This window comes from Zonotrichia leucophrys, chromosome 28 (genome assembly GCF_028769735.1).
Source record: "Zonotrichia leucophrys gambelii isolate GWCS_2022_RI chromosome 28, RI_Zleu_2.0, whole genome shotgun sequence".
Classification (NCBI taxonomy): domain Eukaryota; kingdom Metazoa; phylum Chordata; class Aves; order Passeriformes; family Passerellidae; genus Zonotrichia; species Zonotrichia leucophrys.
Window position 1 is genome coordinate 6,018,848 of NC_088197.1, and position 17,940 is coordinate 6,036,787.

General features: G+C 56.6%; 3 protein-coding genes across 3 annotated transcripts; 2 read left to right on the forward strand and 1 right to left on the reverse strand.

Moving 5' to 3' along the window:
• Positions 1 to 4,571: 4,571 nt before the first annotated feature.
• ABHD8 (abhydrolase domain containing 8) lies at positions 4,572 to 11,567 on the reverse strand. The gene is made up of 5 exons (XM_064734485.1): positions 11,029 to 11,567; positions 7,833 to 8,535; positions 7,196 to 7,366; positions 6,647 to 6,863; positions 4,572 to 6,266 (listed from the first exon to the last, which is right to left on the reverse strand). The coding sequence occupies exons 2-5, from the start codon at positions 8,525 to 8,527 to the stop codon at positions 6,117 to 6,119; spliced, it is 1,233 nt and encodes a 410-aa protein (XP_064590555.1). The 5' UTR covers positions 8,528 to 8,535; positions 11,029 to 11,567; the 3' UTR covers positions 4,572 to 6,116.
• An 860-nt stretch (positions 11,568 to 12,427) lies between these two features.
• On the forward strand, positions 12,428 to 13,158 carry MRPL34 (mitochondrial ribosomal protein L34). Its single transcript, XM_064734486.1, has 2 exons — positions 12,428 to 12,564; positions 12,656 to 13,158. The coding sequence occupies exons 1-2, from the start codon at positions 12,488 to 12,490 to the stop codon at positions 12,924 to 12,926; spliced, it is 348 nt and encodes a 115-aa protein (XP_064590556.1). The 5' UTR covers positions 12,428 to 12,487; the 3' UTR covers positions 12,927 to 13,158.
• A 443-nt stretch (positions 13,159 to 13,601) lies between these two features.
• On the forward strand, positions 13,602 to 17,780 carry DDA1 (DET1 and DDB1 associated 1). Its single transcript, XM_064734487.1, has 5 exons — positions 13,602 to 13,677; positions 14,406 to 14,486; positions 14,817 to 14,868; positions 15,208 to 15,269; positions 15,789 to 17,780. The coding sequence occupies exons 1-5, from the start codon at positions 13,675 to 13,677 to the stop codon at positions 15,897 to 15,899; spliced, it is 309 nt and encodes a 102-aa protein (XP_064590557.1). The 5' UTR covers positions 13,602 to 13,674; the 3' UTR covers positions 15,900 to 17,780.
• Positions 17,781 to 17,940: the final 160 nt, after the last annotated feature.

Genomic DNA, 17,940 nt, shown 5'->3' on the forward strand with positions numbered 1-17,940 from the left:
GACCCCGCAGGGTGTGGCGGGGATGGCTCTGTCCCGCTGCCACCTGGGTGTCCCCAGCGCGGTTATTTTTGGGTGTCCCGTCCCCCCCCCGCCGCCTCCCGCCGGCCCAGGCGCGGATGCTGTAATGGAACAGGCGGCGTTTATGGGGCCAAACCCGGGACAACATTTCCCTTCTCCAAGCCGCCCTGGCCCCGGCGCGGCATTTTTCCACCCTTTTTTCCACCCTTCGCGCTGGAAGCGGCATCAAAGGGGGGCGCGGGGGCCCCGGGGGGGCTCCTTGGCCCTAGCGGCGGCCAAACCCCGGCCCCGCTGTCCCGGCCCGGTCCCGCCGGGCCGCGATCCCAGCGCGGGCGGATCCCGGCGCGGCGGGGGGGCGGCCGAGGGAGGAGGCACCTGGAATGCTGAGATTCCACGGCGAGGTGTCGTTCCAACCCCGCCTTCCCAAAACCTGGCTGCTCCCTCAACTGGGTTCTCCCTGTCCTCGGGGTTGTTTTTCCCTGGGTTCTCCTTGTCCTGGATTTCCCCCATCCTGGATTTTCCTTGTCCTGGATTTTCCCTATCCTGGGCTCTCCTTATCTTGGATTTTCCTTGTCCTGGGTTCTCTTTATCCTGGGTTCTCCTTATCTTGGATTTTCCTTGTCCTGGGTTTTTCCTGTCCTGGATTTTCCTTGTCTTGGATTTTCCTTGTCCTGGGTTCTCCTTGTCCTGAATTTCACCCATCCTGGATTTTCCTTGTCCTGGGTTCTCTTTATCCTGGATTTCTCCCATCCTGGATTTTCCTTGTCCTGGGTTTTCCCTATCCTGGGTTCTCCTTATCTTGGATTTTCCTTGTCCTGGGTTCTCCTTATCCTGGATTTTCCCTCTCCTGGGTTCGCCTTATCCCGGATTTTCCTGTTTTTCCCTGGATCCCGATTTCCCCGGGTTCCAGGAATTGTCCCCACCGGGTTCCAGGAGAAAAGGGCGGAGGGAAGGGCAAAAATAAAAAACGAGGGACAGAAGGGATGACCTCAATCCCAGGGACACCCTGGGGACCCCGATCTGTGGGATGGGGGATCCAAGGGGGATTTTTGCAGATTTTGGGTTGAAATCCCTCAATTTTCCCACTTTTTCATGGAATGTGGGATGGGGATGGAGCGAGGATGGTGCCCTGAAAGGCCCCGGCCGCGGATTTTGGGGAATGGATTTTGGATTTTGGGGTGCCCCAGAGGTGGATTTAACCCTGGAGGGTCCGGGAGGCAGGAGCAGGGCTGGGAATAGCCCGGGAGACAGGAAAAACGGGATGAGAAAAACTCAGAAAAAACTTATTTTCCCCATTCCCGGCCCCATTCCAAGCGGGAACGGGAGCCCGGAGCCGGCAGCTCCCGGCCCGCCCCAGCAATTTGGGATGGCCAGATCCCAAAAAAAGACGGGAAAAGGATGTGCCAGCACGTCAGGATCTCGGAGAGGCTTTTTTTGGGATATTCCCCCCTCCTACGCATCCCAAAAACACCTAAAAACCCCACAGGGAAGCGGGAGTGGAAGGATTTGAGATTTTATCTTTATTTTTTTGGATTTTTGGGGGATATTTTGGGATATTCTGCCCCTCACCTCCGGGAATAAGGAGCTGGAAAGGTCCCTGGGAAGCCGCTTTTGTTTTGTTTTTTTTTTTTTATTTCTTTGAAAGAATGGAAAATGTAATGACAGGCTCTGAATGAAAAGGATAAAAGGAAGCAGCTGGAAAGGCCCTAAATAGAGAAAAATCCACCCCAAAATAAAACAGGACGAGAGGGAACAGGGGGTGAAAAGGGGAAGGGAAGGATTTGGGATCCCCTTTCCAGGTCCTGTCCCCAAATGGAGCATCCCCGGGGACCCCAAAGCAGAGGATCCCAAAACTGAGCAACCCTGGGGACCCCAAATCTGGGAATGCCGAATTGGAACATCCCAGAAACTGCAAATCAGAGAATCCTGGACCCGAGCATCTCTGGGGACTCCAAACCTGGGAATCCCTGGGTACCCCAAATCAGCTCATCCCGAGGTATCCAGAGCATTCCCAGGGACCCCAAATCAAAAATCCTGAACTGGTGCAGCCCTGGGGACCCCAAATTGGAATCCTTGGGAATCCCAAACCAGAGCATTCCAGCTGATCCAGGTGTGGAATTCCAGCCCGTCTGGCCAAGAGACGACACTGCGCTCTCGCCGTTCCCTCCCCTGGGAGCTGGGAAAATCCCTGATCCCCAAAATCCCTGATCCCAAAAATCCCAATCCCAGAAATACCAAAAATCCCCTGATCCCAAAAATCCCAGACCCCAAAAATCCCTGATCCCAAAAACCCCTGATCATCAAAATCCCTGATCCCAAAAATCCCCCAATCACAAAAATGCCCTGATCCCAAAATCCTCCAATCCCAAAAATCCCTGATCCCAAAATCTCCAATCCCAAAAATCCCTGATCCCAGAAATCCCAAAAATCCCCGATCCTAAAACCCCAATCCCCAGAAACCACACTCTCCAAAAATCCCTGATCCCAAAAATTCCCAATCCCAAAAAACCCCGACCTCTAAAACCCCTGCAATTTATTTGTGTTTTTCCAAGGTATTTTATTTTATTTTTCAGCCACCTCTGGAAAAAACATCCCGATTTTTTTTTTGCTTTTTCCATCTATTTTTGAACCCTTTTTTGGCTCCTGTTCCCTCTCTGGGGTTCCAGCCCATAAATAATAATAAAAACAACATTTTTAAATCCTTTTCGCTGACACTTCACCAGCCCTGCCAGAGCCTTTTCATTCTCCAGATGGCAAAAATCCGCCTCAAAATAATAAAAATAAAAAAGGAAAAAAGGAAAAAAAAGCCCTTAAAAAAAAAAAGAAACAGGTCTGGAAGTTTTGGTAAATATTTGGTGTTTTTCTCTTTTTCTTTTTCTTTTCTTTTTTGGCTCTTTTTTTTTTGTTGTTTTTTTTTACTACTGTCACATGAAGTCGTAAAAGTGGAGCAGCTTTTTTTGGGATATTTTTTGGATATTTTAGGGATATTTTGGGGATATTTTGAGGAAGGTGCCAGGGCTTCATGTCCGCTTTGGGGTGCCCAAGGTTACCCCCCTGGTTTGGGGGAAACTGAGGCATGGAAAGAAAAAAATTAAAGAATTAAAGAAAAACTAAACTTTAAGAAGCTTTTTTCTTTAAAGAATTAAAGAAAAATTACACTAAATAAAGAAAGGGAATGATTATTGAACCTCTCAAACATGTGAAATTCTCAAAGCCCCTCTTCCCAAATTTGGGGATTTTATTCCCAAAAATTTACATATTCATAGATCACCTAAAGGACTCATGCATATTCATTATATGGCCACGCCCACATCGCTCCGTTTTGGTTGGAAGATGAAATTCAAGGAAATCACAAAACTTCGGGCCTGGAAGGCCAAATCTGGGAGAGAATTTCCCCAAATCGTTTGGGGAAATATTTCCTTGGAGAAAAATGGAAAATCTGGGTCGGAATTAAAGCCAGGATTCGATCCCAGACCGGATTTGTGGTGTCGTGATGGCTTTGTGGGGTGGGGTCACCTGTCCTGGCCCTGTGTCCCCTCTCCTGGGCCTGTGTCACCTCCAGGTCATGGGGATCGAGGTCCAGTTGATGGCGCTGGGTGTCACTGGGCAATGTCCACAGGCTGGGGACACTGGGTGGCACTGGGGGCTCTGGGCAGTGTCCACAGGCTGGGGACACTGAGTGGCGCTGGTGGCACCGGGCAGTGCCAGTTCTGGCCACTGGAGGGCGCTGAGTGTCTTGGCCCTGCCCCCTGTCTGTGACGTCATCTGCCGTGATTGGCGTCACCCCAAATCCCACAGCCCCAACCACAAATCCCCATTCCCAACCCCAAATCCCCAACCCCAACAACAAATCCCCATCCCCGACCCCAAACCCCTCATTCCCAATCCCAAACCCCCCATTCCCAATCCCACAGCCCCCAACTCTCCCAACACAGTCCCGGGACTGTCCCCAGTCCAAGTGGGTGCTGTCCCTAATCCCAGTGGGTGCTGTCCCCAGTCCAAGTGGGTGCTGTCCCTAATGCCGGTGGGTGCTGTCCCCAGTGCCAGTGGGTGCCACCCTTGTCCCCATGCCCACCCCCAGGCCTGTGGCCGCTGGCTGGGCCCAAGTGGCACCAGGGTGTCCTTGGTGTCCTCGCCCTGCACCGCGCTATGAGGAGCCTGGGGACACCCTCAGCTCCCCAGGGTGACACCAAACACCCCAAGGTGACACCGAGCACCCCAGGGTGTGACATTTTTGGGGAACATTCTGATTTTCCCAGTAAATCCTTCCCCAGGAATTTTGGGATCCCGTCCCTGCCCCGGTGCTCCCAGCACAGACCCGGCAGGGCTGGCATGGAGCACGGCTTCACTGGCATGGGCTGGCACGGACTGGCATTCAGCACGGCTTTACTGAGTGCTAGCATTCAGCACGGCTTTACTGGGTGCCATGGCATGGGCTGGCATTCAGCACAGCTTTACACGGGTCCTGGCACAGCTGGCATTTAGCACGGCTTTACTGGGTGCCATGGCATGGGCTGGCATTCAGCACAGCTTTACACGGGTCCTGGCACGGCTGGCATTTAGCACGGCTTTACTGGGTGCCATGGCATGGGCTGGCATTCAGCACAGCTTTACACGGGTCCTGGCACGGCTGGCATTTAGCACGGCTTTACTGGGTCCTGGCACGGACGCGGCGGTGGCAGCGGGGGTGGCAGCGCGACAGGAATGTGGCTCCCGGAGGGAGGGGACAGAGCTGTGACCCCACAACCGGTGCGTGGCATTTGGGGGGCGTTGCTGGCGGTTTTGGGGTAAAATTCTCATTATGAGACAGCAGCGGGCGGGGCTGGCACAAGGGGGACACCCTGGGGACATCAGCGGGGACATCGCGGGGTCCCCTGAGCCGCTCGGTGCGGTGCCAGCCCCGTGTGGGGCCGGGGACAGGCTGTGGACAAGGGACAGGGGCGAGGTGTCCGTGGGGTCGGCGCCTTCTTTGGTTTAAATGTCGGGAATTTTGGAGGGGGGGTGGTGAGAAGTGGCAGCTCCTGGCACTGCGGGTGGCACCGGGGACATCCTCGGGTGGCTCCCGGGAATGGGGGGGGTTTGTACAGGAGGGGCGGGATCGGCGGGGATCGGGTGGGGTCGGATGGGATCGGGTGGTCCTGGATCCCGGGAATTATCAGGAATCCCGGGAATCATCACCGGGAATCTCGGGGAATGGGGTCCCGCTGTTCCCCGCTGCTCCAGGGGCGGATCCCGGGGACGGAGCCGCGGGAAAGGCCCGAGAGTGGCCCCGAGGGGCTCTGCCCTAAAAGCGCTGCTGGCAGCGGGGACGTGGCCGGGGTGGCACTGGGGACACTCCGGGAATCTTCATCCTCATCATCCTCCTCCTCATGCCAGCAGGAGCCGTCGAACCCCACAAGGAACCCCCAAAATCCAGGCAAATCCCGAAGTGGGGAACCTCTGGATTCTCCTGAAAACCGCCCCAAAAATCCCTGCGGGGACCCTCCGTGTCCTCCCGGCGTCCCCGGGTCCTTCCGTGTCCTCCCGGTGTCCTCGGGACCCTCCACGTCCTCCCGGTGTCGCTGTGTGAGGGAATGACAACGACGGCAACAAAAAAAACCCGGGACGGAGCCGCTCCAGTGCCGGGGGTGGCGTGTCCAGAGTTGGGGACCAGCGGTGCCGTGTCCCTGCTGTCCCCAGGGTTTGGGGACTCGGTGTGACATGTCCAGGGTCCAGGGATCAGGTGTGGCGTGTCCAGGTGTGGCATGTCCGGGGTTGGGGACCGGCCGAGCCGTGTCCCCACAGTCCTGTCGGGGTTGGGGACCGGCTGTGCCGTGTCCCCGAGGTTTGGGGACCGACTGTGACATATTTGGGTTTGGGGACCGGCCGAGCCGTGTCCCCGCTGTCCTGTCGGGGCTGGGGACCGGCCGAGCCGTGTCCCCGCTGTCCCCTGCCCTGGGCACTCGCCGCGCTCCTCTCCCGGCGCCGCCATCGCAGCCCGGGGCTCCTCCTCGCTCGGCCCCGGGCACAACCCGGGCTGGCGGCTGGGCCGAGCCCGCTCCGCGCTCCGCCGCTGCCGCGGGAGCAGCCAGCCCGCTGTCCCCGCGTGTCGCTGGCCCTCATTTGGTGTCGCCGTCGCCGCGGGCCGCGGGCGTGTCGGGCTCCCAGAGGACGAACTCGTGCAGCAGCGTGTTCACCGTGTCGGGGCACTCCAGCATCACCATGTGGCTGCCCTCGTCGATCACCTTCAGGAAGGCGATCAGCAGGATCTGCGGGTGGCCAGCGGCACGGTGAGACCCCTCCTGAGGTGGCACGAGTCCCCAAAAGCCACTCTGTCCCCTCCCTGGCGAGTGGCAGGGCCAGGATGAGCCCCAGCCCTGCCCCAATCCTCCAAAGCCACACTGTCCCCTCCCAGAGAGTGCCCCTGGCAGGGCTTGGAGCACCTTGGGACAGTGGGAGGTGTCCCCACCCATGACAAAGCGTCCCTGCCCATGCCAAGCTGACCCTGCCCATCCCAGTCCCACCCTGACCATGTCCCTCAGGTCACAAGAGGATTTCCCACTCCCTCCCCAAGGCTCCACAGCACCCCCCCCCCCCCATTTTGGGGGGTAGCGTCCCCAAAACCCATCTCAGAGGTGCCACCCCGTACCTCTGCCATCCTCTGGTCCTCCTCGATGGGCACGAACTTGTCGTGCATGCCGTGCACCAGCAGCACGGGCACGGCCAGCTCGGCGTGGTACAGCTCGTCGCCCTCGGGCCAGTACTGCCCGCTCATGGTGGCCCTCAGCACGAAGGACGAGACGTTGAAGGCGTTGCCCTCCTTCAGCAGCTGCTTCTCCTTGGCACCTTGGCGGGCAAAGCCGGCCCTGGCACAGGGGGAGGGGGCTCAGCCCGAAATTCAGCAGTGCCAGGGTGAGCCCCAGCCCTCCAGCTCCCCAAAAGCCACTCTCTCCCCTCCCTCAGAGTGGCACTGCTGGCATGAATCCCCTGAGAGTTGACAGGAGATTCCAGCCCCCCAAAATCCACCCCCTGTCCCCTCTCTCAGATTGGCAGTGCCAGGATGCCCCCTGAGCGGCACAGAAAGCCCCCAGACCCCCAAAAGCCACACTGTGTCCCCTCCCTCGGCAGGCTGACCCGTGGGTGGCGCAGGACTCCCTCTGGGTGGCACAGGACCCTGTGGGTGGCAGCGGTGACTCACTTGAGGAAGCTCCAGGCCAGGCAGGGGGACAGGCAGTGCAGCACACATGGGGGCAGGTTGAAGATGGAGCACAGGCTGGGCTCCAGCGCCGTGGGGCCGCCCCCGTTGATCATGATCACTTTGTGCACCAGCTCGGGGTACTCGTGAGCCAGGAACGTGCAGAAGGACACCCTGAAAGGGTTAAAAATAACCACAGAGTGCTTGGCTTTCCCTATTTTAATTATTAATTGTACTAATTATATTGCTTATATTGATTGTGATCACTTTGTGCACCAGCTCGGGGTACTCGTGTGCCAGGAACGTGCAGAAGGCCACCCTGAGGGGACATTGGGACAGGGTGCCAGCGTGGCAGGGCTCCGTCTCCTTCGTTAGTCTGCATCTAATCAGGAGCCCTAATCCTGGTTTATCCTAATTATAGCCCCTGCCCTTGCACTTCCCTCTCGGGATTAGCTGGACACCGAGATGGTGCCTGCCCCAAGGACACTCAGGAGCTCTGAATCAGGGGAGAAAGGGGATAAAAATGGGATAAAAATGGGTTAAACAGGATAAAAATGGGATAAAAGAATGGGAACCCCAAACTCCTAAAACACGGGGTTTGTGACCATTGCCATTTTCTGGGATGCTCCTAGCCCCTTACCCATAGGAGTGCCCGATGAGGATGTTCCTTTTCTTGGCGTAGCGCTTGAACACGGCCCTCATGTCCTCGGCCAGCGCGTAGAAGGTGTAGGCGGCGGCCACGGGCGGTGCTGAGCTGCAGCCGTGCCCCGCCAAGTCCGGCGCCACCACCTCGTAGCCCAGCTTGGAGAAGAACTCCAGCTGCTCCTTCCAGATGTCCAAAGAGCCTCCGACGCCGTGGATGAAGAACAGCACCACGTCCCCGTGCGTGCCCTTGCAGCTGGTGATGCGCTTCTTGCAGTCCACCGTCACCACCCTCTTGGGCTTGCGCTTGCGGCGCTTGGCGGCGGCCCCGGCGGGCTCCGGCGCTCCCGGCTCACCGTTGGCCTCGGGCACCGGGCACGGCGGGCACCGCCGCGGGCTGCGGGCGCTCTCGGGGCGCGAGGCCTCGCTCAGGTTCTCGATCAGCAGCTGCCCGTTGCGGTAGAGCGTGATGCGGCGCTGGCAGCGCACGGCGCCGCGCTCGGGGGACGAGCCCGGGCATTCCGGGGGCCCCGGGCGCTCGGGAGCGCTGTGGTGGATGCGCAGGATCCGGCCGGGCTTCACCTCCAGGAAGGTGAAGCCGTCGCTGGACTCAACGCTGTCCAGGGGCCCCACGGCGTTGGGGGTCTTGCCCAGCAGGCAGCAGAGGAAGCCGTCGGTGATGCTGGTCAGCATGGTGATGCCTGGGAAAATGGGGAAATTGGGGAAAAATGGGGGGAAAATGGGATTCAGTCCTAATTCCAGCAGAGGAAGCCATTGGTGATGCTGGTCAGCATGGTGATGCCTGGGGAAATGTGGAAAAACATAGGAAAATATGGGAAACCAAGGAAGACCATGGGAAAGTATGGAAAAATGTGGAAAAACCAGGGAAAAACATGGAAACATGGACGATTCCCCATCCTGCTTTTTTCTGGGTCACATCCCTGTCCCCAAGCCCTGAAGTTGCCATCAAGCCCTTGGCAAAGGGATTCATTCTGGCTGAAAGAAAAAACCTGGGGGAAAAAAAGCCTTTTTGGAAAACAAAATTCCCTTTTCCCAATAAATGTGTAGCACAGGGAAGTTCCAGTCCTAGGAATTAATTATTTATCCCACAAAGATAAATATTTATCCCATAAAATTGAAATATTTATCCCATTAAATATAAACACGGCTGTGGTCGGAAGCAGCATCCGAGGTGGGAATTAAAATTTAATTAAAATCTCTCCACAAAATAAACTAAGGAACGTGGGGTGTGGGATTATCCAGAGCTCGCTGCTGGAGTTGAAATCTTGGGATTTTGGGAATATTCAGGGAAAAGCTGGTGGGAATGGGGGCACGGAGGTTGGGAATGGGTTAATTATGGCGGAGGGAAAATGAACACGGTGAATTATTGATGGCAGCAGGAGGAGAAAGTGGGATACAAGCGCTGATCTTGTGGGGTCCTGATCCCAGATCCCACTCCTGCGGGACCCTGATCCCAATCCTGTACAATCCCAGTTTCCATTCCTGTGGGATCAGAATCCCAATTCCCATTCCCGTGGGATCGGGATCCCAGATCTCACTCCTGCAGGATCCCAGTTCCCATTCTTGCAGGATCAGGATCCTGTTCCAGTGGGATCCCATTTTCCATTCCTGCAGGATCCTGATCCCATTCTAGTGGGATATGGATCCCAGTTCCCACTCTTGAATGATCTCAGATCCCATTCCAGCAGGATCCCAGTTCCCATTCCACTGGAATCTCAGATCCCAGTTCCCATTCCTGCGGGATCCCAGTTCCCTAGATTCCCGGATTCCTGAATCCCCAGATCCCAGATCCCCGGATTCCAGATTCCCGGATTCCCAGATTCCCAAATTCCCAGATTCCTGGATCCCCATATCCCAGATCCACAGATCCCAGGATCCCTGATCCCAGATTCCCGGATCCCCGTCTCCCACCTCCCCCGCGCTCGGTGCCCGGAGCATCCAGGGAGAAGAGGCTGGAACCGGATCCCGATGGATGCAGGAAGGCGGGAATGGCGCCCGTTGCCATGGAAACGGGATGGTGGTGGGGGGGTATCCCGACCCAGCTCCTTCCCAGCCCTGCTCTGGCTGCCCGAGGGATCCCGGGAATCTGGGAAATCAGAAATGTGGGAATCCGGGAATTTGGGAATCTGGGAAATCAGAAATGTGGGAATCTGGGAATCTGGGGATATGGGAATTTGGGAATCTGGGAATATGGAAATTTGGGAGTCCTGGAATCGGGGAATTCAGGAATCGGGGAATTCAGGAATCTAGGAATTCAGGATTTTGGGAATCCAGGATTTTGAGAAATTGGGAATCAGGATTTTGAGAAATTGAGAATCTGGGAATTTGGGATTTCAAGAATTCAGGATTTTGGGAATTCAATGCCTCTTATGTAAGACTGGGAATGGAAATGAGGCGGGAATGGCAGGATCTGGCAGAGGCATCCTGGAGCCACAGAAATCCATCCTTGGGATCCTGCCAAAGGGATCGTGCCACTGGGATTGTGCTGTTGGGATCCTGCCTCGGGATCTGGCCTTGGGATCCTGGCACCGGGGCTGGCACAGGGGACACAGGAATGGCACGGGGCACTTGGGAGCAGGATTTGGAACCAGGATTTGGAACCAGGAGCCTTTGGGATCAGGATTTGGGATCAGGGCTTGGGATCTGGGGTTGGGATCAAGATTTGGGATCAGGGTCTGGAATCAGGGTTTGGGATCAGGCACTGGAACCAGCACTGGAACCAGCCCAACCTCTCCCTTCACCTCGGGCAGGTTTTCCCAAAATTCCGGCCGAAATTCCAGCGGGATCGGACCCCCCTCCCCCCCAGCAATCCATCCCTGCCGTTGCATCACGAGGTGAGGAAAGAAGGAATGAAGGAATGAGGGAATGAAGGAATGAAGGAAGGAGGGAAGGAATGAAGGAAGGAGGGAAGGAATGAAGGAAGCTTTTCCCCGAGCTGGTTTTCTAGGATAATTCCCCTCCTTCCCCCCCTCCCTGGCGCACCTGCACAAATCCGGGTTTTTCCCGGCTCCTCTCTGCCCCACAACATCCCAACCCCCCTCGCATCCCAGATTTTGTTTTCCCGACGGGAAAATTTCCCGCATTTTTGGGTCACCGCCCCCCCCCCCCCGCAGCAGCACCTCGGGCGCCAGGACATTCCCGCAGCCCCGCGGGGGGAAAAAAGCGCCGCTCACCTCATCGATGGCCCAGGGGCTCCGGGGATGCGGGAGGAGGGAAAAATCCTGGAATTGCGCAGGATTCCCGCTGCAAATCCTGGAATTTGGCAAAATTCGCTGTGCAAATCTTGGAATTGCGCCGAGTTCCCAGTGCAAATCCTGGAATTCTGCAGAATTCCCGGTGGGGAGGCGGAGCAGGGCGGTGAAAATCCCGATTTTTTTTTTTTTCCGGCGTTTTTGGGGGGGCGGGAGGGAGTGAATTCCTTCAGCCCCCCCCGAAAATTCCCCAAAACGCCCCAAATTGCCCAAACGGCCCCGAGTGCTGCCCGTGCCCGCTCCGGGGGCGCTCCGGGCTCGTCCTTGGAGCGGTCGCCATGGAAAAGGCAAAGCCCGAAGAGCTCCGGAGGGGCGGGACCGCGGCTGATGGACAGCGACAGAGGGGACAGGGACAGCGACAGCGACAGAGGGGACAGGGATGGGGACAGCGACTGGGATGGGGACAGGGACAGCGACAGGGGAGACAGGGATGGGGACAGCGACAGGGACTGCGGCTGATTGACAGGGACAGGGATGGGGACAGAGGGGACAGGCCAGGGACGGGGATGGGCACAGAAGAAGAAGAAGGGGACAGGGACAGAGGTGGCATTTGGGATGGGGTGCTGACACTGTGGGGCTTTTTGGGATGGCAAAGGGGGCGAGTGTGGCAGTGCCATGGGCAGTGCCATGAGGGTGGCAGTGCCACAAACATGGCAGTGCCACCAATGTGTCACATGTGTGGTAGTGCCATGAATATGGCAGTGTCCCAAACCCATCTGTGCCACCAAGGTGTCACACATGTGGCAGCGCCAGTGGTGTGGCAGTGCCACCCCCAGGAGGCTAAACACCAAACCAGGGCTAAGTTTTGGGTTTATTTTCCCAGATTTTGGGCTCGGGGAGGGTTGAGCAACATCCTTTCATTCCTGCTGGGCCACAAAAACCAGCAGGGAAAAATCCTGGAGCTGCTTCTGCTCTTGGGCTGGGATTGATAACAAAAAGGAAAATCCTCAAATTATCTGGCTTGGAAGGACCTGAAATCCCACCCAGTCCCATCTTGGACCATCCCAGGCTGATTCCACCTTTCCTTGGACATTCCAGGGCTGGAGCAGCTCAGCTGCTCTGGGAATTCCTTCCCAAAATCCTCCTTCCCCCCCCCCCCCCCAATCTCCCTTTTCCCATCCCAAATCCACTCCCTGGCTCCTGTCCCTCCATCCCTTGTCCCAGGTCCCTCTCCAGCTCTCATGGAGCCCTTTCAGGCACTGGGAGTGGCTTCGTGGCCCTGTCGCGACATCCTGTGGGACAACCGACAGCCCCCGAGGCGACAAGGCCGCAGTGGCGCCGTTGCCATGGTAACTTCTCACGCCCCCCCCCGAGACGACTACAACCACCATCAGCCCTTGCGGGGCAGCGCTGGCTGTGATTGGCTGGGAGGACGGAGCCAATGAGAAGCGGCGTTATTGGCGGGCGGAGCAAAATGGCGGTGCCGGGCCCGGTGTGGGCGCGGGCAGGGGGCCGCAGGTACTGGGAGGGGAAATCTCAACTTTATAATTCTAAACTTATCCTTTATTTCCTTCTCCTCACTCATTTTTCTGCTTTAATTTCCCCCAAGCTTTTCCCTGCTGCGAGGTTTTCCTTTCCCGCTGCTCCCAAACGCTCCGGAGCCTCTTCCTGGTACTTCCAACGCCGCCGTTCTCTGCCGCGTCCCGGCCCCAGCATGGAATTTCCGACAAATCCGTGGAAAATCCCGGGGGAACGAGTACCAGCCCAACAACTGGAAGCGGAAGAAGACTCACGGCTGGATCAAACGGATCAGCACTCCCGGCGGGGTCGCCGTGATCCTGCGGCGGATGCTGAAGGGCAGGAAATCCCTGAGCCACTGAGGGAACCCCGGAATTCTCCGGGAATTCTTCTCCAGGAATTCGGGATGACCCCGCCGGGCCCTAGAGGAGGTGCCCAGCCCTGCTGACCCTGTCACACCGTGCCTCTGAGGGGTTTGGGGCGCGGCTGTTCCTTCGGTTGTTAAATTATTCTCAAATTTGCGTGTGTTTATTCCAAATTTTTAAAATTTTCTTTGTTTATAAACGTGGGAATGCGGAATGTGCTGAAATCTCAGCGTGTCTCCTGCGTTAATTAGGGTGGGGAATTTAACGAGGAGGGGGAATCTGGCGCGTACCAGGGCAGATATTTGGGAAAGTTGGGGGTGCGGAATTAGGGGTGGAATTCAGGTTTTCTTCACTTAGCAGCGCCTCTGCCCCATCCTCTGGGCTCCTGATTCCAGCATCACCTCTGGGATGGGATATAGGGAAGGAATTCTCCTCTTTTTCCAGCGCCGCTAATGAGCCGGCGCTTAATGAGCCGCCCCTTAATTGAAGCGTGGACTCGCCGCTCAAACTACAACTCCCAGCGCGCCCCGCGCCTCTCTCCATCCGGGTTCTCCCGCACTGCACCCGCCCCGCCATTCCGGGCGGGCACTTCCTGCCTCAACCCAACCCCCGCGTCGATGGTTGACAGGCGCGGCGCCCAATAGAAACGCAGTGTTCCGGGGCGTGGGCCAATCGGGGCGCGCGAGGCGGGCGGCCATGACAGTGGGCGGGCCGGGGCGGCTCCACCCGGCTGGTGGCGGCGAAGATGGTACGTGAGCCCCCCGCCGCAATGGCGGCCCCGCGCCGACCTCGGCGGCCCGGCTGCGGCTCTCGGGCCCCGCCGCGCCGCCCGCGGCCTTTCCGGTACCGCAGCGGCGGCGCCGCCGCCGCTTCCGGCCTGTAGGGCCCGCGCCCGCCGCGGCCTGGGCGGAGGTGGCGGGGCTGAGGGGGTGTGAGGGGTTCCCGCCCTCAGGGGTGGCGTTGAGGGGAGCCCCGGGCGGAGTGCGGGGGATTTGGGGGTGAGGGGAGAGCCAGGGCGGGGTTTGGGGGATTTGGGGAGCCCCAGGGCGGGGTTTGGAGTGAGGGAAACCCCAGGGCGGTGTTTGGTGGATTTGGGGAGTCCTAGGGTGGGGTTTGGGCTCGGAATGAGGTTGGAGCACCCCAATATGGGTGGGGGGCACCCTAAGGGAGGGCCGAACCATTTCTTTTGGGTGAGGGGTAACAAAGTTGGGCAGAACCATTTGTTTTATCGGGGGGGTTAGGGATCACCCTAAAGTTGGGTTGAACCATTTGTTTTGTGGGGGGGCTTAGGCGTCACAGCCTTGGGATCACCCTGGGAATTTTATTGGGGAAGGAAAGTTTGGAGCTGCCCAAATCCCGGGAATTTCCCCTCAGGCCCTGGAGTTTGGGGTCGGTTGGACAGACACCAATCCCTGGGTTTCCCTGGGCTGTCCTTGCCCGTTCCCTGAGGGATTTTTGGGAATTGTGGCTCCCCAGGCAGATTTCCTGAAGGGGCTCCCGGTGTACAACAAGAGCAACTTCAGCAGGTTCCATGCGGATTCCGTCTGCAAGGCTTCCGTGAGTGCTCCGGGGCCCCATTCCTTAATCCTGGAATTCCCTAATCCTGCAGTTCCCCAATCCCGGAATTCCCCAGTCACGCAATTCCCAAATCCTGGAATTCCCCAACGCAGTATTCCCAGATCCTGGAATTCCTGAATCCCGGCATTCCCAGATCCCAGAGTTCTCCAATCCCAGAATTCCCCTGTCCCAGAGTTCCCCAGTCCTGGTATTTCCCATCCTTGAATTCCCAAATCCTGGAATTCCCCATCCCAGCGTTCCCCAATCCCGGAATTCCCAAATCCCCCATTTCCATCCCGTCCCTGAGTCTCTTTCTCGTTCCCGTTCCAGAACCGCCGGCCCTCGGTGTATTTGCCCACCAGAGAATTCCCCTCGGAACAGAGTGAGTCCTGCTGGGAAAATCCCGATTTTTATCAGCTCCACCAGGGGCATCCCACAGTCCCAGCTCCCCCTCTTAATTCCCAATATTCCCTCTTTTAATTCCCAGTATTCCCCCTTTAAATTCCCAGTTTTCCCTTTATTTATTCCCAATATTCCCCCTTTTAATTCCCAATTCCTCCTTTAATTACTCCTATTTTCCTCTTTATTTATTCCCATCCTTCCCCTTCTTTATCCCCAGTTTTCCCTCCAACAATTCCCAATTTTTCCTCCCTCCTTATGCATTGAAATCCTCCTAAAACCTGAAATTTTTCCCCCTGTTTTTCCTTGGAATTATTCGCAGTTATCGTGACAGAGAAGACAAACATCCTCCTGCGCTACCTCCACCAGCAGTGGGACAAAAAGGTGACATTTGGGATCCAAATTTCCCAATTTTTCTGGGAATTTGGGATGGATTTATTCCAGGAGTCATTCCTGTATGAATGGTGAATGTGGGAATTCCAGGCAGGAAATCCTGGGGTGGTTCTGGCCCTGGAAATGAGGGGAAATTGGGATTGAGGGAGGTTGTGGTTGGGAATTTGGGAATGCTGGGATTTGGGAACTCTGGGATTGGGAATGGTTGGGTTTGGAAATTACGGGATGTGGGAATGTTGAGAATGGGAATACTCGGGAGTGGGAATGTTGGGATTTGGGAATATGGGGATTTGGGAATCCCAGCATGTGGGAACACTGGGGATCCCCATGCTGGGAGTCTGCCCTGGAATTCCCTGGGAATTGGCCTTGGAATTCCCTGGAACCCCCTAAAATTCCCTGAAAACCCCTAAAATCCTCTGGAATCCCCCTGGAACCCCTAAAATTCCCCAGACCCCCCCTGAATTCCCCGATCCCCCCGGCACTGCCCGCTGACGCCCGGCGCTGTTGCAGAATGCGGCCAAGAAGCGCGAGCAGGAGCAGGGCGAGCTCGAGGGCGAGAACTCGGCCCCGCCGCGCAAAATCGCCCGGACCGGCAGCCAGGACATGACCGAGGACACTTAAAACACCCCGGAGCCGGGCGTTCCCAAGGCTCTTCCCGCTTCTTCTCACCTCCCGCACCCCTCCCCTGACCCGCTGGGAATTCCCAGGATCCGCCCTATTTATTTGGGATTTGCCTCGTGCCTGGTTTTTGGTTTGTATTTATGGGGTTTTTATGGAGAGGGAGAATTGTTCGTCCTTAGGGGCCCTAATTCCCAAAATTCCTGGTTTTTCTGGGGTATCCCAGAATTCCTAATTCCCCAAAATTCCCCCTTTTCCTGAGATTCCTGGGATTCGCTCCTGAGATCTCCCAGGTGAGCTCATTTCCAAAAATCCCCTTTTCCTGGGATTTATTCCCTTCCCAAAATTCCCTTTTTCCTGGGATTCCTCAGATCTGCTCCTTGAGAAATTCCAGGACAACTCCCCCCCTTTTTTTTCCCCCCCCCAAAATTCCACTTCTTTTGGGATTCTTGGGATCTACTCCCTGTGACACCCCAGAATTCCTCATTTCCAAAACCCCACTTTTTCTGGGATCTCCTCCCTTCCCAAAAATCCCCTTTTCCCAGGATTCCCCACATCTCTTCCCTGTAAAATTCCAAGATTTTTTTTTCCCTTCACGTCCCCCTGGAGAAATTCCCAGGAATCCTTTGGATATTCCCAACCCAACCACAACTGTGAGGCCTTTCCCATTTTTCCAGAAAATTCCCAACCCCTTCCCAGGCTCCGGTCATGGCTGGAGCCGATCCCTGGGAATTTGGACCCCGGGATTTTTTTGGGGCTGGATCCACGGAATTTTTTTCCCCACCCTCTGGAAAAGCTGGGAGCGTCGATCCTTAAATCCCAATTTTCTCCTGGGAATTGCTGGATCCTGTCTGAGGGATCACTCGGAATTCCCAGGACTGGGAGCGGCCCCAGATCTGGGAGAATCCTGGCTGGAATTCCAGGAATCCAGGATGGAATCTGGGATCTGGGCTGGAATTTGCGATCTGGGTTGGAAGAATCCAGGCTGGAATTCTGGGAATCCAGGCTGGAATTCCAGAATCCAGGTGGGAAATCCAGGAATCCAGGATGTAATTTGGGATCTGGGCTGGAATTCAGGAATCCAAGGTGGAATTCAGGATCTGGGCTGGAAGAATCCAGGATGGAATTCAGGAATCCAGGATGGAAGAATCCAGGCTGGAATTCCGGGAATGCAGAGCCCATCCCATGCTCCCCAAATCCTCGGGATTGAGACAATTCCCAGCCGCCTTTCCGGGACCATCCAGAGGCTCAGGATCCATGGAGAACTTTGGGAAAGGACCGGATGATCCCAAAATTCCAGCTGCTTTTCCATGAGGAGCTGATTCCCGCAGGAATCCCGGAATTCGGGGCCTTTCTCCCTCCCCTTGCTGGGAAGCCCACAGGGATTTTTCCAGGAGATTTCCAGGATCAATTCCCAGCTCTGACTCTGGGAGGGTTCCTGCCGCCCCTTTTCCCGGAAAATCCCGGATCCACCCTCGGAATTCCGGGCTGGGAAGGGCCAAAACTCCTCCAGAAGCTCGGGAGGAGCAGGACACAGCTCCGGTCGGAATTCCCGGAATTTGGGACTGGAATTCAATCCAGAACTTTGGCTCTGCCTCCGTTTTTCCCAATTTTTTTTTGTTTTGTTTTGTTTTGGTTGGTTGGTTTTTTTATGGAAGCAACTTTGGAATTCCTGGAATGCAGTGTTGGGGGGGTGGGGGGAGGGGAAGGACAAGCGGAATTCCCGGGATTTTGGTTTGGTTTGGGATTTCCAGCTGGAGAACTCCGGGAGGAGCCGGATTTGAGGAATCTCCGGAAGGAATTCCGGGGGTTCCAGGAGAGGAGGGCGGATCCCGGGGTTCCCGAGGCTCGGGAATGTTGTTCCATTAAAGAGTTGGCACTTCCTGCTGGAATTCCCACTTTTCTTCCCCCTGGGAAAGGGAGATGGGAGCCTGGGGGAGTGGGGATTTATCCCAGGAAAAATGGGTGGGAAATTCTGGGGGGAAAGGTCGGGATTGGCCGGAGCTGGGCGGGTTTGGGATCTCCGGAGGGATTTGGGATCCCC

Bases quoted from the DNA above. Each gene is read 5' to 3' on its own strand.
- DDA1 (XM_064734487.1), top strand. The intron at 14,487-14,816 runs GTGAGTGCTCCG...TTCCCGTTCCAG, and splicing joins ATTCCGTCTGCAAGGCTTCC to AACCGCCGGCCCTCGGTGTA. The intron at 15,270-15,788 runs GTGACATTTGGG...GCGCTGTTGCAG, and splicing joins ACCAGCAGTGGGACAAAAAG to AATGCGGCCAAGAAGCGCGA.
- MRPL34 (XM_064734486.1), top strand. From the start codon at position 12,488: ATGAGAAGCGGCGTTATTGGCGGGCGGAGCAAAATGGCGGTGCCGGGC. The intron at 12,565-12,655 runs GTACTGGGAGGG...ATTTCCCCCAAG, and splicing joins GCGCGGGCAGGGGGCCGCAG to CTTTTCCCTGCTGCGAGGTT.
- ABHD8 (XM_064734485.1), bottom strand. From the start codon at position 8,527: ATGCTGACCAGCATCACCGACGGCTTCCTCTGCTGCCTGCTGGGCAAG. The intron at 7,367-7,832 runs GTAAGGGGCTAG...TAACCCTTTCAG, and splicing joins CTCATCGGGCACTCCTATGG to GGTGTCCTTCTGCACGTTCC. The intron at 6,864-7,195 runs GTGAGTCACCGC...CCCCTGTGCCAG, and splicing joins CTGGCCTGGAGCTTCCTCAA to GGCCGGCTTTGCCCGCCAAG.